This window comes from Indicator indicator, chromosome 20 (assembly GCF_027791375.1).
Source record: "Indicator indicator isolate 239-I01 chromosome 20, UM_Iind_1.1, whole genome shotgun sequence".
NCBI classification, from domain to species: Eukaryota; Metazoa; Chordata; class Aves; order Piciformes; family Indicatoridae; genus Indicator; species Indicator indicator.
Window position 1 is genome coordinate 6,407,570 of NC_072029.1, and position 18,246 is coordinate 6,425,815.

At 45.1% G+C, this 18,246-nt stretch overlaps 1 protein-coding gene across 1 annotated transcript in view; it reads left to right on the forward strand.

Annotated features, from left to right (window-relative positions):
* Positions 1 to 18,246, forward strand: part of ARMC3 (armadillo repeat containing 3) — a 63,548-nt gene that overhangs the window by 44,163 nt on the left and 1,139 nt on the right. Inside the window, exons 12-16 of the mRNA XM_054389963.1 lie at positions 1,640 to 1,808; positions 4,341 to 4,441; positions 7,148 to 7,237; positions 14,312 to 14,509; positions 16,703 to 16,865. Of these exons, the coding sequence (XP_054245938.1) occupies positions 1,640 to 1,808; positions 4,341 to 4,441; positions 7,148 to 7,237; positions 14,312 to 14,509; positions 16,703 to 16,865 (721 nt within the window). The remainder of the gene's footprint in view (positions 1 to 1,639; positions 1,809 to 4,340; positions 4,442 to 7,147; positions 7,238 to 14,311; positions 14,510 to 16,702; positions 16,866 to 18,246) is intronic.

Genomic DNA, 18,246 nt, shown 5'->3' on the forward strand with positions numbered 1-18,246 from the left:
GTCATTTTCCCCTTTAAAATTCTTCCCTGAATTACTTTCCTGCTACCTGGCATTGCTGCAGTGGTGCTGTATGGTCTGTACTGCTCTTGCACTGTTTTCTCCCACTGCTCCCATCTAAAAGAGAAGGTTATCATTTGCCTTGCCTCAAGAACTCATTCTCTGGAATTCATCCAACATATCTTCAGACGCCTATGTTGTAAATGTCCGCAGCTGAGGCTCCCTGGGTAGTTCACAGAGAGAAGCAGGCAGTCTAAATGTGGAGTTCATTATATCTATCTGTAGAGATAGAGGGAAAATTGCTTCCTTAGGATGCGAGGAATGTCTGCCTGCATGTAGAGACACACAGACATAAACTGCAGGATGGATGTACACACACACACACTGTAATGCATCACTGAGTTTTTTTCCTCTTTTCTTCATTCCTAAAAAGTTCCAAAACTACACTATGCTCTGTTCTCCTGATTTGGCTTCCTATGACTCCTTAGTGAGCTATTCCTAAGTGTTTCAGGTCAGAATTTATCAGTATGTGGCTTTCAGCACCAGAAACAGCTGAAGAAATCACTGTCCTCCTGTGTCCCCACGTGACTATTTGTTTCTACCTCCACACTGCAAAAGTCCTCCACCTCCTGGTGGTGCTGACACAGCTACATCTGTGGCTCAGATGTGTTTAGCAAACCTTTGTCAACTGTGCCTGCCCCAAATACAGTAACAGTCCCAAACCACCTAGACTGCTGCATCCAGTTCTGGGGCCTGCAGCACAAGGACACTGAACTGCTGGAGCAGGTCAAAAAGGAGGCCACAAAGATGGTCAGAGGGCTGGAGCACCTCCCTTATGATTGGTTGGGAGAGTGGGGGCTGTTCAGCCTGGAGAAGAAAAGGCTCTGGGATGACCTTAGAGCAGCCTTTCAGTACCTGAAGGGGCTACAGGAGAGCTGGGGGGGTACTTTTTACAAAGTCATAGAGTGATAGAATGAGGGCAAATGGCTTCAAACTGGAAGAAGCTGGGTTTAGATTAGACATTAGGAAGAAATTCTTCCCCATGAGAGTGATGAGACATTGGAACAGGTTGCCCAGACAAGTGGAGCCTCCAAACCTGATACTGTTCAAAGCCAGGTTGGATGGGGCCTTGAGCTCTTGTGGGAGGTGTCTCTGCCCATGGCAGGAGGCTGGAACTAGATGATCATTAAGGTCCCTCCAACCCAAACCATTCTGTGATTCACACTGCACGATACACAACTGGAATCTGCAAATCCCACTGCAAGTTAGCAAGAGAGAGAGAGAAGTTCCTTCAACTGCATCATGAGGTCTGCTCTGAACATTATTCCTTTCACTCTACTTTTTACATCCTTTTTTTTCTCAAGTTCTCTGTGGTGCCTAACATCCTCCTGATAAAAGATTGTGGCTTCCTGTCCACATTTGTTGATGTAACAGTTTAACTGCCTAAAGGAATTGCTTTTGCTTTTGAGCACTGCAAGGCGAAAGAATTCTGTGCGGCACAGTCAGCCCTTCCGCTGGCCCAGAGGGCACAAGGCTAGCACTTAGAAACCAATCTGCTAATGCTGAAAACGAACTCTTAACTGTATAATAATAATTAATTTGTATTCAATGATCAATTAACCATTGTATTTTTTTTCTACAGTGCTTTAGACGTCCTAGAAGAAATTAGTCTATCAAAAGGGCGCAAAAATAACTTTAGCGACGCTGCTCTAGAAAAGCTACTTGATAACAACCTTCCCCAAAAGTACAGCCAGTTGGGGTATTTATCATCAAGGGATATCATTGCTGATGGGTTCTATGACTGTGGTAAGGTAAGCTACTTTAAATTAATCACTCTACTTAGAAAGAGTCAATTTTTTTTCCTTGGTTTAGGAAAAGTAAGAGTACTATAGCCAGATCCTGGCTACATGAAGTACTTAGGTTTATTGTGCTGAAGTTTCTCAGCTTTTATACTAATTTATTCTGATTATCTTTCTTACATCATAGAAGATCATAGCCCATAGAACTGGTGAGGTTGGAAGAGACCTTTGAGATCATCAAGTCCAAGCACTTTCCTAGAGCTCACAATCCCCCAACTACTGCTAAGCTAGCAGCACTAAACCACATCCATCAGCACCACATCCATGTGCCTTTTAAATATCTCCAGGGATGGTGACTCTATCATCTCCCTGGGCATCCTGTTCCAATGTCTGAGAACCCTTTCTGTGAAGAGGTTTTTCCTGATATCCAACCTGAACCTCCCCTGGCACAACTTGAGCCCATATCCTCCTGTCCTGTCACTTGCTGCATGTGAGAAGAGACTGATCCCCATCTTGCTCCAGCCTCCTTTGAGGTAATTGTAGAGGGTGATGAGTTCTTCCCTCAACCTCCTCTTCTCCAGACTAAACAACCCTAGTGTCTTCAGCTCTTCCTCATGAGACTGTTGAAGGCCCTTCACCAGCTGTGCTGCCCTTCTCTAAATGCTCCAGCACCTCAATGTCCTTCCTGTAGTGAGGGGCCCAAAACTGAAGATAGTATTTGAGGTGTGTCTTCACCAGTGCTAAGTACATGATGACAATCACATCCCTAAACCTGCTGGCCACATTATTCCTGATCCAAGCCAGAATGCCACTGGCCTTCTTGGCCACATGAGCATTCAGCTGTCCATGAACATCCCCAGGTCATAGAATCATAGAATGGTCAAGGCCAGAGGTGACCTCCAATGGTCATCCAGTCCAACCTCCCTGCAGTCAGCAGGGACATTCCCAACTACATCAGGTTGCCCAGGGCCTTGTCCAGCCTCACCTTGAGTATCTCCAGGGAAAGGACCTCAACCACCTCCCTGGGCAACCTGTTCCAATGTTCCACCACCCTCACAGTGAAGAACTTCTTCCTGATATCCAATCTAAATCTACCCTTCTCTAGTCTGAAGCCATTGCCCCTCATCCTGTCCCTGCAGGCCTTTGGAAATAGTCTCTCTCCATCCTTCCTGTAGGCTCCCTTCAGGTACTGGAAGGCTGCTATTAGGTATCCCCAGAGCCTCCTCTTCTCCAGGCTGAGGTCCTCCAAGCAGGTCCTCCTCTGCAGAGCAGCTCTCCAACCACTCTTCCCCAGGATGATGGAATCTTGTCATTTGCATGCTGTTCCCCACTTGAGAACTTCATCCCCATCCTGTATAAGCTGTGCAGACCCAGTTCCTTTCCAGGTCCTTTCTCAGGCCTTAGTTCTCCTGGACTCTTTCCCTGCAGTACACTTAATACTAACCTGCCACCTCTGGGCTTTTTGTTTGTTTATTTTTCATAAAGAAATAAAGAGTTTGTACTTCCACCTTGGGCAGGACCCTTTCTGTCACAAAGCAGAGTTTCCATACCAAGATTGACTCACCTGTCACCTGTCAGTGCTGTGCTCAGTTTCAATCCAAGAAGGACTGTTCAAAATGCTCAGCTGAATTAGAAATCCCAGCCTTGCTGCAAAATCAGGGAAATGCTCTTGGTTGCTTCGGAAAATTCCATCCTATATTGTAAAGTTCCTTATTCTTGAGCTGTTTGGAATGACACAGTAGCAATAACTCCTAATTAAATGACATATAAACAGTCTCTGTAAGAAACTTAATGGGGAAAAAGTGCGAATGGAGAGGAACATTTCACATTTTGAATGGCTTAGTGTGCTGGTTTGGGGCCAGACAGATCGTCTCTTGCCCCGAAAGGGACAAAAGAATGAGACTCACACAAACGGATTGGAGAGTGATGGAAAGTTTAAATGGAAAAGCAATTGGTGAAGCTACAGAGAACTACAAGCTACAAAGCATAGTGACAAAGAGTATCCCAAAGCCTACAGAACCCCTCACAGAATTCCCAAAGCTTCCCAATCCTTCCCTTCTTCCCACCTGAGGGTAAACCCAAACCCCCAGGGCTCTTTCTTCCCCCTCCCACTGCTAGGCAAGTCTCAGGCTGGCCAGGTCTGAGACTGCCCCCCCTCCATTCTCCTCCTGGCATTAGGCCTAGACAGGCCTAAGAGGCCTTGAGGATATTCCCCCGGCATTACCCGATAAGAGAGGACATCTCCCGTGGGAGCAGAGAGGGAAGAAAGAGGAAGAGACTGACTCTGCAGATGGCCTTATAGGGTGCAGGATTTATGGGTAGAAATACGTCGTTTCCTGTGTCCACCCCTGTGGGTGGGCACCCAGGACACCAGAGGTGTATCTCATGCAGCAGTGGCAGGGGGCACCCAGCCTAAACTGCCACACTTAGATAAGTCACCTCTTAAAGATTAGGATTTTTAAATTACACTCTAAGCATATTTTCAATGTATTTTTTTTCCTCTTCCTCTCCAACACCTTATCTTTTATGCTGATTTTCTTGTAGATAAGGCTTGGAGTGAAATTTTTCTCTCTGAAGGAGCTGAGCATGCAAGAGCTTTCTGACCGCCGGGCTACAATCTTCATCAATGCTAAAGCCCAAGATGAGTGAGTCATGTTTGGTCTCCTAGCATTTCTGACATCATTCCCATCCTTTCCACTGCTTCCAGTGCAAACTAGAGAGTACAGATACACATGTGAACATATAGACTGGAGGGATCTGCTTTAATCTCAGCACAGTGCTTCGTGTCCTGGAATGCACGAGATCTGTATGTTGTAAAATGAAAAAGCTGTGCTCTTGTGGCCAAGAAGACCAATGGCATCCTGGGTTGCATCAAGTAGAGTATGGCAAGCAGGTCAAGGGAGGTTTGCCCTCCCCTCTATTCTGTCCTGGCAAGGTCTCATCTGAAGTATTGTATCCAGTTCTGGGCTCCCCAGTTCGAGAAGGACAGGGAACTGCTTGAGAGGGTGCAGCAAAGGGCTATGAAGGTCATAGAATCTTAGAATGGTTTAAGTTAGGAAGGGACCTTAAAAATTACCTGCTTCCAACACCCCTGCTGTGGACACCTTCCACTAGACCAGGTTGCTCAAGGTCCTGTCCAGCCTGGCCTTGAACACTTCCAGGGAGGGGACATCTACAACCTCCATGGGCAACCTGTTCCAGTGTCTCCCCAGCCTCACTGTAAAGAATTTCTTCCTAATCTCCAGTCTAAATCTGCACTCTTCCAGCTCAAAGCCATTGCCCCTCATCCTGTCACTACAAACTCTTGTAAAAGGTCCCTCCCCAGATTTTTTGTAGGCCCCTTTCAGGTACTGGAAGGCTACTGTAAGGTGTCCCAGGAACTTTCTCTTCTCCAGGCTGAACAACTCCAGCTCTTGCAGCCTGTCCCCATAGGGGACTAGAACATCTCTGTGAAGAAAGGCTGAGGGACTTGGGGCCTAGAGAAGACTGAGGGGGGACCTTATCAGTGCTTATAAAAGGGTGGATGTCAGGAGGATGGGGGCAGTCTTTTTTCAGTGGTCCCTAGTGACAAGACGAAATGGGGACAATCTTGAACACACAAAGTTCCATCTAAAGATGAGGAGGAACTTCTTTGCTTGGAGGGTGGTGGAGCACTGGAGCAGGCTGCCCAGGAAGGTGGTGGGTTCTCCATTTCCTTAAGCAACCTGCTCTAGATGACCCTCCTCTAGCAGGGGAGTTGGACTCGATCTCCAGAGGTCCCTTCCAACCCCCACTGTTCTGTGATCGTTCTGTGATTCCTTCTAGCCTGAAAAGATTTATTCAGTTGCTTTGTTTTTTTTTTTAATTTAGCCATGAAGACTCATTCATTGAACACCCTTTTGATTCCTGGTGGCAGGACAGCCAGCGTTTGATTAGTTACAGTAAAGCCTGTCATCTGCCATAATAATTACGGCATCTAAGCTGAATGGCAACATGCAACAGTGAAACCTATGATTTTCTTGCAGAGACAAACACATAGAATTTTAAGCACAACATCCCAAGAGGCAGGACAAAGCCAGCACTGAGCTTGCAGGCTTGATAAGGAACCTGTGTCCATTTCTTCTCTGTTTAAGTTGCAGCCAGACTAACAAATCTTCTTAGGTTTGAATGCAGGAAGTTGGTATTGGGCTTGTTTAACTGGAAGTCTGTTCCTGTAAACAGTCTCACAGATCAAAGAACCCTCTGCCAATATTCTGCAAGTCCAAAACCTTCTTCTCTGTCAACACATCCCATATTTGCTTTACAGTATCATTAGCTTCCCTTTTAAGCTTGCAGATGACACCATAAAATGTCTGTGAATATCTGTGACAAATGAAATTTCCATGCTTTTCCTTGATCCCTAGAGTTGTCTTATCAGGTTTTCTTCCTTTGACTTCAATACATTTCCTTGCCTTTGGTCCTTGGCAGCAGTCTTACTCCTCAATTACTTTTGTGCCCATCATCTGGGATTCCATACTTCATTTTTGATCCCCAAACCAATATCCAATTTATTAGTGGTGGTGTTGTTTCTTCCATTTATATACTTGTGAAGGTATTTACTGCCCTTTAAAATCAGAACTCACAGAATCACAGAATCACAGAATGGTAGGGGTTGTGAGTGACCTCTGGAGAGATCAAGGCAGGTTCACCTAGAGAAGGTTGCACAGGAACCCATCCAGGAAAGTTTTGAATGGCTCCAGAGGTGGAGGCTCCACCACCTCACTGGGTAGCCTGGTCGAGTGTTCTGTCACCCTTAAATTAAAGAAGTTCTTCCTCATGTTTAGATGGAACTTCTTGTGTTCAAATTTGTGCCCAGTACCCCTTGCTCTGTCACTGGAAACCACTGGAAAAAGCCTCGCCACATCCTTCAGACATCCTTCAGACACCCACCCTTAAGTATTGATCATCATTGATGAGATCCCCCCTCCGTCTTCTCCTCTCCAGACTAAAACGACCCAGTTCTCTCAGTCTTTCCTCATAAGAGAGATGTTCCAGTGCCCTCAGCATCTTTGTAGCCCTTTTCTGTACCCCCTCCAGCAAGTCGCTGTCCTTCTTGAACCAGGGAGCCTGCGACTGGAGACAGTATTCCAGATGTGGCCTCACCAGAACAGAGTAGAAGAGGAGGAAAACCTGCCTTGACCTGCTGGCCCCACTCTTCTTGATGAACCCAGGATGCCAATGGCCACAAGGGCACATGACTGGCTCGTGGGGATCCTGTTGTCCACCAGGACTTCCAGATGTTTTTTTTCCCAGAGCTGCTCTCCATTTTTACAGCTTAACATGCATGCACTAACTCTGCAAATAACATGCAGAAATGCCTTGTTCCATTTCAGCCTTGCAGCAGGGGAGAAGACACAGGATTCATCTTCTGAACAGACAATCTCATCACCTACTTCAAGAAAAAGCAGTAAAGAAAAAGGAAGGTATGGTTTTCAGACTTACCCTTGTCAGTGTTCTGTTATTGCTCTAACATTAGAAATAGAATTGTGGTTCCAAATGGAGTGCAAATGCTCACATGCAATGCTGAAGGTGCCTTTGGAGTTTTTCTTTCACCTCCTAATTGCAGTAATATTCCTTTGTCTGTCTTAGTAATTATTTGTCCTCTCTCTCCATGCTACATCTAAACACCTACCCTCTACCTAGAGGTGTTCAAGGCCAGGCTGGATGAGGCCTTGAGCAACCTGGGCTAGTGGAAGGTGTCCCTGCCCATGGCAGGGGGGTTGGAACTGGATGATCTTTAAGGTCACTTCCAACCCAAACCATTCTATGAGTCTATGATCTCCCATTTATTTGGCTGGTTTTCTTTCCAGTATCTCTTGAAGGCAGTGAAATGCTGTTCTTTTACATCTTGACACAGGGAAATTAGGGTAGAAGTTTCTTGATTTAGAACCTAGACCCACAGAAAGTTCCTACACTGTCTATGTGCCTTTCTAGATTAAATTTCTTCCAGTGAAATGCTAAAAGCTCAGAAGTGCCCCAGCTTTGAAAGTAACAAGCCTAAAATTGCCTTTTTCTGACCCACACAATACACTGGGCACAGTCCTGCAGTGCTTTCTGAGGAACTACTCTGGTGGGCATGGCTGCTCAGACCATTGGTCAGAACCTCTTCACTTTGTAGTAGGAAACTAATTTCCTTCTTTTACAGAATGAGGATCTGAGCCTCTCCCTCCAGACAGCTGATCAGAAGATATTTGGGGTTTAGTTCTGGTTTGTTGAAGCTATTCACTACTGCTGAGGTGTAATGAACAGAGCTTTCTACTTCAGCAGTTAGGGCACCAAAGTTCTAGTCCTTGTCTTGATTGGATTTTAATATATATTAAAAAATAAATCTTAATTTGTTCCTGTGGAAGAAAACTGAAGCATGGTCTCCCAACTGTTCTTCACATAAAACAACAGCACAATCACAGCCCCAGCAGTGCCTTTCAGAGAAGGCAGGTGCATGTTCCCAGTTCCTGGGGAAGGTTCAAGATTCCAAAACTGGCCCAAGCAGATCCTCCTTGCCATCAGTGGGGTGATATCTGTTAGCTTAGTGAGCCATTTATCACAGAACTGCAGAGCGTTCGGGGTTGGAAGGGACATCTAGAGATCATTGAGTCCAACCCCCCTGCCAGAGCAGGATCACCTAGGACAGGTCACACAGGAATGCATCCAAGCAGGTTTTGAAAATCTCCAGAGAAGGAGACTCCACAACCTCTCTGGGCAATATGTTCCAGGGCTCTAGCACCCTTACAAAAGAATTTCATCCTCATGTTGAGAATCTCCTGTGTTCGAGCTTGTACCTGTTGTTCCTTGTCCTATCACTGGGCACCACCCAACAGAGCCTGGCACCTTCATCCTGACACCCACCCCTCAGATCTTTATAGGCATTGATCAGATCCCCTCTCAGCCTTCTCCTCCCACAACTAAACATCCCAGGTCTCTCAGTCTTTCTTCATAGGAGAGATGTTCGAGTCCCCCAGTCATCCTTGCCGCTCATCCTTATCAACCTTAGCATCCTTATCAACCTTAGCAACCTTATCAGGCTGGTTTCTGTGGGTCCCAATCCTGACTTACTGATTTTCCTTGGTTTATGGTGCAGGATGCCTTGGCCTTGTTTCAGGGCCATGAATTCTAGTCAGTGGTGAGCATTACAAGATGCTGAGTGCAGAAGGGTTGGAAACAAAAAAGAGAGATGGTTTGTCTGCTGTGGGAACTGAAATAAAATGTTTGGAACTTTTAGCTTGGAGCTCATCCATGACCTGTGATGTGCTACTGTCTGTACTGGCTCTTCACTGATAAGAGATAATGGTTGATTTCTTAGACTGCTTATGTATTTCTGTGTATAGATGTGGTGCTGAGAGACATGGTGTAGAACCAGCCCCGGTAGAGTTAAAGAATGGTTGGACTTGATGACCTACAAGAAAGCTGGGGAGGGATTTTTGAGGGAGTCAAGTAGTGATAGGACTGGGGGCAATGGAGCAAAACTAGAAATGGGTGGATTCAGATTGGATGCAGAGGAAGTGCAGGAGTTCTCTGGGCAGTGGTGTTCACCCAGCTAAGGCAGCACCAGAGAGAAAGGCTTAAGGTATTAGACCTTGAATTGTGTGCATCTGTTGTTTACAACTGACATGCAAATCATACCTGTTAGCAGGTAACAGCTACTGACTGTGAGGGGTTGAGGTTCTGACTTAAATCAGGGCCCAAATTGTGAGATTAGTCTATCCAAAAGTTCCTGGCTTACAAGGGAGACGTTTAGGGTTGTGTAGTTATTTGGGCTTCAGGCATGTCTGGAGTTCAATCATTTCACAATAGATATCTGAAAGGAATCCTAGGAATTGCCTTGTGGATGGTTACTGTTTGAGGATGCAGAAGAGGAGATGATGCATCCTGAGTGTCTTAGCAGGCCTGTTCTAGCTTCTGCTCACTTAGCAGGTCCTCCTGATGCCTGGCATACTCTGGTCACCCCCCATGCATATGCAAATTTACTCAGAGAGAGAAGGGGGCAAGGGCAGATATTGAGCCCCAGCTCTGTTTCCTTGGCACCAGTGGGGGATTCCTTCACCTCAGAAGATGCTTTGGAGTCATGAACCATTTTGCACAGTCCCAAGCAGCTGTGCAGAGTTGAGAGACCTGTTCAGACAAGATGATGTGTTTGTGTATTACAGTGTGAGACGAGGCTAGCCTTGCTTTTTGCTCTAATTTATGTCCATTACACAGCCAATGACTGCTCTGGCAGCAACCATAACTCTTTTTAAAAAAGCAAAATATTTTCTTTAGGCAAACCCAAATCCTTGGCTCCGCTTGCCATAGTAAACTTGCAGGGATACAAAGGGTTTTGGTTTTTTTTTGGCCTCAAGTATGAAATAATTGCTTTTGAATGTCATGATGATTGTGTGATTTATAACCCCATTGTCATTCATTTTGAGTCCATAATTCATGCCTCACTATTAATTTGTGAGATATATGGGAGTTACTTGAAGGTCAGTCACTGACTCCAAGTCTCAATGATGCTTAGACTTTTTTCCTATGTATTTTTCCCCCCCTTTGATCATATGTTTCTGTTCATCATTCTTTTGCAAAGTGCTGCTGAACACACCTGAAAGCCTTCATTTTGAGAAAGTGAGGCTGCTTTCTACAAACCAGAGTTGAAAGCTAAGAGAAAGGGCAGTTGTAATTGTCTGCTGGAAGGGTTTGAATCAGAAGCAGAGCGATGCCTAGCTGAGAGTTGGACTCATTTGCATAGAGAGAGAGCACCTTTCTGATCACACAGCTGCAGATCTGATACACACATCAACTGGGCTAAGAGATGATAGTTAATGTAGGCTGACAAATAGGCATTTATTCCATGCTGTGCTCCAGCACAGCCTTCAAGGAGATACTTCCCAATGCTCATTTACTCCTTTTCTAGAGAGCCAAGGCATTAAGCTGTGGAGACAAAGGAAAGAAAATTGACATCATGGCTGTCTTTTGGTGCTATGATATCATATTGGCTGCCTTCTTCCTCACACTGACTCTCTGATCACCCACTGGACTTTTGTACTGGTGTTGCAACTGCCAAGAGTTCTCCTTTGCAATATTCCTCTGCGTTCACAGGGCTGTAAGACAGCTTTGGGGAAGGAGAGTGATTTTGTTGGGATGTCATGGTTCCTGCAGGTAAATAAAAATGGGATCAAAACCAAAACAAAACAAAAAAAGAGGAGAGAACAAAGACAGTATAAGACTACTGTAATGGTTTCTGGTTATTCTATAGCACTCAGCTGTCAGACAGCATCTCCACAGTCCCTGCTGAGGTAAGGATTACACAGAGAATCATAGAATCACAGAATCAGAGAATCACAGAATCACAGAATCAGAGAATCACAGAATCAGAGAATCAGAGAATCACAGAATTACAGGATGGTAGGGGTTGGAAGGGACCTCTAGAGATCATCAAGTCCAATCCCACCTGCCAGAGCAGGATCACCTAGGGCAGGTCACACAGAAACATCCAGGTGGGTCTTGGAAATCTCTAGAAAAGGATATTCCACAACCTCTCTGGGCAGCCTGTTTCAGGGCTCTGTCACCCTCACAGTAAAAAAAGTTTTTCCTCATGTTAAGGTGGAACTTCCTGTGTTCTGGTGTGGATCCATTGCCCCTCATTCTACCAGAGGACACCACTGAAAAGAGCCTGGCCCCCTCTTCTTGGCACCCACCCTTCAGATATTTATAAACATTAATAAGATCCCCTCTCAGTCTTCTCTTCTCCAGGCTAAACAGCCTCTCCTCATCAGACATATCTTCCAGTCCTTTCATCATCCTCATAGCCTCCATTGAACTCTCTCTAGCATATCCCTGTCCCACTTGACCTGGGAAGCCCAGAATTGGAGACAATACTCCAGCTGTGGTCTCACCAGGGCAGAATAGAGGGGGAGGAGAACCTCCCTTGACCTGCTGGCCACGCTCTTCTTAACACACCCCAGGATACCATTGGCCTTCTTGGCCACAAGGGCACATTGCTGTCCCATGGATAACTAACTGTCCACCAGGACTCCAAGGTACTTCTCCATGGAGCTGCTTTCCAGCAGGCCAACCCCCTAATCATGACGAACTGAAGAGCTGAGGAGTAAGGTGTGAAAGACAGCCTTAAAGCAGCCATTCCACCAAGGAACAGAACACATCAAAGAAATAAGCAGCAGCAAAAAAAACCCAAAGAAATCACTGTTCAGCCTCCTCTGTCTCAAGTCTTTTCTTCCTGAAAGAAGGAGAATGAGCGTTGCTCATGAGTCACTTGAGGAAAAGGGAACAAATGCACCTGCTACAGCAGGGTGATGCAGCTGTGCTTTTTGCACAGGGACAGGAAAGTACTGGGAGGATAGAGGGGAAGAGCAGGGGACAAAGAGAAGTTGATCAAGGAACAAGAACGACACCCTTTTGTGAAAGCTGTTGCTTGGAAAACCTCCTAAGCCAGACACCAGGGAGCTGGGGATAATTCAGGGCTGTGTTTAAACCAGAATAGTCTTCACCATAAGGTACAAGTGTCTAAGTGGAGAGGAAGTAGCTGCTTCATCTAGCACTCTAAGGTTCCCTGGCTATAGTTAGATGGAGTCAAATGAGATAAAGAAAACTGTTTCTCTGCTTTTTTTTTCAGCTTTAAGTGTAATTAATAACCAGAATGGTTTATGGAAGAGGGTGATGAATTTTGCTATAATTTCAAGATTAAATCTTAATTGGTTATCCTTCTAAAATGTGATGTGAAAAGGGCTTTTTTGTGACTATGGTTCAGTCTCAATAGGTAAAAGAGAACTTTGCAAAGCATCCTGAAGACAAATGGCTTGAATTAGACTGCTGATAATGGTAAATGTCCTTCTGCTTTGTCCACTGCCTTCCTTTTAAGGAGTGCTGCTCCTTCTGGAAGCTTAAAAATAATCTGAAGACCATTCAATATTGATAGCGTGTCCTGGAGCCCTGTACTCTGCTGGCCCTTTTTTCTTTCTTTTATTTTCTTTCTCTTTTTTTTTTTTTTTGCTTTTTTCAATTTCTTTTTTATTTTTTCTTTTTCTTTTTCTCCCTTTTTAATTTCCCCCTTTTTATTTTTCTTTTTTCCTTTTTCTTTGTTTATTTTTCCCTTTTTTCCCTTTTTTTTTTATTCTTTCCCCCCTTTTTATTCTTTATTTCTTTTTTTTTTTTCCTTCCAAGAATGCCAGAAGTATTCTGAATTTGTGAAAAAAATAAGCCAGAACTCTTAAACAAAAGACAGAAATTTGGTCATATCTCACAATATAATTATTCAGGACTTATGATGTGGATGAGTAGGTGGTGAGATGGATTGGGAACTGCTTAAAGGAGAGGGCTCAAACAGTTGTAGTCAGTGAGGCAGAGTCTAGTTGGAGGCCTGTGGCTAGTGGTGTCCCCTCAGGGGTCAGTGCTGGGCCCAGCCCTATCAACATCTTCATCAGTGATTTGGATGAAGGCACAGAGTGTACCCTCAGGCAGTTTGCTGGTGATACCAAACTGGGAGGAGTGGATGACATGCCAGAAGGCTGTGCTGCCTGCCATCCAGTGGGACCTGGACAGGCTGGAGGGATGGGTGGGGAGAAATGTAATGAAATTCAGTAAGGGCAAGTATAGAGTCCTGCATCTGGGAAAGAACAAACCCATGGATCAGTAGAGGATCAGTAGAGTAGATCAGTAGAGGGGCTGACCTGTTGGAGAGCAGCTCTGGGGAAAAGGACCTGGGAGTCCTGGTGGACAACAGGATGACCATGAGCCAGCAATGTGCCCTTACGGCCATGAAGTCCAATGGCATCCTGAGGTTCATCAAGAAAAGTGTGGCCAGCAGATTGAGGAAGGTTCTCTTCCCCCTCACTCTGCCCTGGTGAGGCCACATCTGGAATACTGTCACTGGTTCTGGGTTTTCCAGATCAAGAAGGACAGGGACTTGCTGGAGAGGGGACAGCAAAGGGAGAGATTTTTAGTCTAGCAAAGAGAAGACTGAGGCTTATAAATACTTGAAGGGTGGGTGTCAGGAGGATGGGAGGAGACCTTCTGGCTCTCTGCAACTCCCTGAAAGGAGCTGGGGGGGAGGGTCCTTCTCCCTAACAACAAGTGATAGGAAGAGAGGACTTGGCCTCCAGATGCACCGGGGAGGTTTAGATTGGAAATTAGAAGAAACTAACTCAACCACTGGAACAGGCTCCCCAGGGAGGTGGTTGAATCCCCATGCCTGGAGGTGTTTCAAAGAGGCAGAGATGTGAAGCAGAGGGATGTGGTTTCATACCAGCCTTGGTAGTTAGCTAATGGTTGGACTTGATGATTTTAAAGGTCTTTTTCAACTGACACAATTCTATGATTCTCCTGAGGGTATGTTCCACAAGTGTTGTCCACAGCTCTGTAGACTTTGGAGTACTGATAGATTTGTCCTTCCTTCCCCCCTCCAAATCAGTTTGTCTCAAATGTCCCATTGGAGAACTACTGTACTTGAATTTGGACTTTAGAGATTACAGCATTCTTTAGTAGGTATATTTTGCTTGCTTTGGAAGAAAAGGGAAGGGGAAAAAAGAAGAGGAAAAACCAAAAGAAGTTATTCAGATTACACCTAAAGTCCAGGAGGAAACAGATCCAGAAACTTCATGCTGGCTTCCACCACCTGACTTCATTTTGCTGGATTACATTAAGGATGCTTCCAAAACAATCCTGCCGCTACCGACGACCCGGGAACAGGTTGTGGCTCTTGCACAGTGAGTACCAAATTAGATTTCTAAAAATAATGTTGAATTGGTTAAATAACTATTTTCTCACCCAAGGACAACTTCTCCATATGTGTTCTTCTTCCCATCCTTAGTTGTAATTTAAAGCAGCTGTGGTCCAGAATTTTGACATAATTTTAGATTTTAAGCCTCTTGGGTTTAACTCTGTTGAAATTGACTTTGGTTTGTTTGAGGTTTTAAATTGGATATTAGGAAGAATTTCTTTGCTGCAAGAGCAGTCAGTCATTGGAACAGGCTGCCCAGGGAGGTGGTGGAGTCCCCATCCCTGGAGGTGTTTAAGAAACCTGTGGCCATGGCACTTTGGGACATGGTTTAGTGGCCACAGTGGTGTTGGGTTGAAGGTCGGACTCGATGATCTTAGAGTTCTTTTCCAACCAAAACTATCCTCTAAGTCTATGAAATAAAATATCACAACAAAAGGGTATAAATGTCTCATCCTATGGACAATTCCAGGCTTTTTCACATTTCTATACATCTGTAGTGATCCTTTCCATGGAACACACCAGCTGCATATGGCATCTATAGTATCGAGGAGCAGGAGAGCCCCAGGTCCTGCAGAGCCTAAACACAGGAGCTGAAACCTTCACCTAATAGTTGAGACCATTGCAGCTTATCTGTATCACATCTGTTCTTTCTCTTATCATCTTTCTTACCTTGGTTTGGAAACTCCCTGGGACAGGAGCTCTCTTGCAGTTTGGTTTGCTGTAGAGCCAAAAGCATGAGGCATTTTTCTGATGTAGTTTGGAGGTGCTACTGTAGTTAATAAATATCCTGAAGTTTGAATAGTGCCTGAGCATTGCCATGCTGCTTGTACAGACTGTGGTTATCAATGTGTGATTCATTAGTTTCACTGATAACTCAGCCTGGCCACCAGTCACTGGCATCTCCAAGCAGTGTGTCTGCTTTCATCTTCCCCTTAGTTTAACCTTCAGTATCTCAGTAGTTCCCTGGCTACCTCCTGAATCTGGAGAGTTTGGCATCAAATCCCACTGAGTTTCACCACATTGCTTTCTTCTGCTAACTCTTATTTTCAGTAAGGTGATCCAAGGAACCACTTCTCTGTTGATTGCAAAGTTTGGCAAAGCAGATATTCATCCTCAACCCTTCAGCTGTGTATAAATCATGCTGCCTTCCTCAAGGTGGAATCCATAAAATCCTCTTTCAGATCTGCTTTTCAAACACAGCACTGAACTCCTTGCAGACACACAACCCAGTGGAACAAGGAGGGGAAATGAAGTTTAATGTCTGGGGGGGTGGGTGGTGTGTGTGTTCCATCTGAGGCAGCTGCCTGGATGCTGTGTGCAGAGTGGGGAGGGGAGGAGGAGGAGGCAGCTGCAGCAGCCCTCAGCAGCCTGGCAGCATGAGCAGAGTTCAGAGAATCAGGCAGAACCACAGAATGTTAGGGGTTGGAGGAGAGCTCCAGAGATGATCAAGTCCAACCCCCCTGCCAAAGCTGTGCCTGCTGGGGAGGGAGCCAGGCTGGATGAGGGGACACACTGCAGTGCTGGCTGTCTCCTCTGGAACAAGTGCAGTCCTCTCTGAGGGCTGGCTGCAGGCACAAGCAGCACAAGGGACTGCCTGGAGCTTCCCTCTTCTTCAGGTTCACCCAGTAATTCCCAACCCAATATTTAAAATACTGAAGAGAGCAAAACATCAAAACCCAACCAACAAACATAGCAAAAGAGTTAGTCTTGTGTGTCCTTCACCAAGAAAACAACCAAGAAACACAACCAAAAAATTAAAGCCTTGTGTGTCCTTCACCAAAAAAAACCCAAGAAACATAGCAAAAGAATTAAAGCCTTGTGTGTCCTTCACCAGAAACACAAGAACACAACCAAAATTAAAGCTTGTGTCCTTCACCAAAAAAAACCCAAGAAACATAGCAAAAGAATTAAAGCCTTGTGTGTCCTTCACCAAGAAAGCAACCAAGAAACACAACCAAAAAATTAAAGCCTTGTGTGTCCTTCACCAAAAAAAAACCAAGAAACATAGCAAAAGAATTAAAGCCTTGTGTGTCCTTCACCAAGAAAACAACCAAGGAACATAGCAAAAGAATTAAAGCCTTGTGTGTCCTTCACCAATTGCTTGCATACATTTCCTTTTGCTACATTTTGGTGGTAAACAGAAGAGAAATTGACTTGCCCCTGGTGTTTGTTGGAACAGGTTGGTTGCAGACAAGATGGGTGGCCCGATTGAAAGAGACAGACTGGATGACTTCAGCTGGGAAATCCACATCAGTGAACTGGAGTCTGAGCTGAAGTGCAACGTTGTGCCCATCGGGAGAATTCAAAAAGGGACCTTCTGCCACAGGGCTTTGCTTTTCAAGGTACATCCACCTTTATTTTACTACAAGAAGATACTGATGTTAAATGGATCTTGTAAATCAGTATAACATCAGATTTATATCCATGTGAAAGCTTTGGTATCATTTTCCACTGGCAAAGCTGATTTCCCAGTGAATGGAAGCCAGCATCCCTTCTTCCTGGTAAACATTCTTGGTGTCACTAAATTGTCTTAAGTGACATCAGCAGAATGCTTGATAAAATAGCAAAAAGCCAAAATATTTGATTGGGAGTCAAAACATTTCACATTTTTGACAAACTGTGAGGTATTGAATTATGCAACTTTTTGAATTTTTTTCCCCATGCTGCAAACATAAACTTGTTGGGACACTTTTATTTGGTATCTCTGTCTGCAAAAGAGAAGACTGAGAAGGAATTTAATAAATGTTTATAAATAGCTGAGGGCTGGGGGTCAAGAGGGAGGGGACAGGCTCTGCTCAGTTGCACCCTGTGATAGGACAAGGGGTAATGGATAGAAACTACAACACAGGAGGTTCCACCTCAACATGAGGAGGAACTTCTTCACTGTGAGGGTCCCAGAGCACTGGAACAGGCTGCCCAGAGAGGTTGTGGAGTCTCCTTCTCTGGAGCCTTTCCAGCCCTGTCCGGATGTGTTCCTGTGTGACCTGTGCTGGATTCTCTGGTCCTGCTCTGGCAGGGGGGTTGGACTCAATGATCTCCAGAGGTCCCTTCCAACCCCTAATATCCTGGGATCTGTGATCTCTCCAGTATCCTTTGATAGTACAGAACAGATTTCATGTTCTAGTGTCTTAAACTGGGAAGACTCATTTCTTCTGTCTGATGTAAAGCTGTACTGGTGCAGCCTGCTTATCCGTCTCATCCTTTTTTCCTTGGCTGTTGGCTAGCTGGACTCTTCTGCTTCTTGCATGGAAAGGAAAAGAAAAGCAAGGGTCTAGCACATTAAGCAGGAAGGATCTAGGAAACAGTACACAATCCTAAATTTATGGTATCCGTGGGGAGAGAAAGTTCCTGATGTATTTTATGGAGGTCTGAGGACATGAATTAATTGTGCTGAAGCAGCACTGATGTTCACTCATCCTCTGCTGTCCTAAGGAACCCTTATAGGGACAGCTCATTTCTCTTCAAGCCACAGCAGCCTAAGCAATGAGTATCTTTGTCTGTTTGTAGCAAGCTAAAAGCCCTTCAGGATTCCATTCCTTTCACAGCAGATGCATTATGAGAAAGCAGTGCTGTGGCTGGAAACCATTACAGGTCTGTCAGTGGCCAGCAGAGCAGAGAGCACAGGCAGGTGTTTCATCTAGCAGGCACTTGCCTCCCATTCCATTGCTTCCCACCATGGTGGGGCTGAAAAGCAGGCAGTGTGCTTGGGAGTGGAGTCCTGAC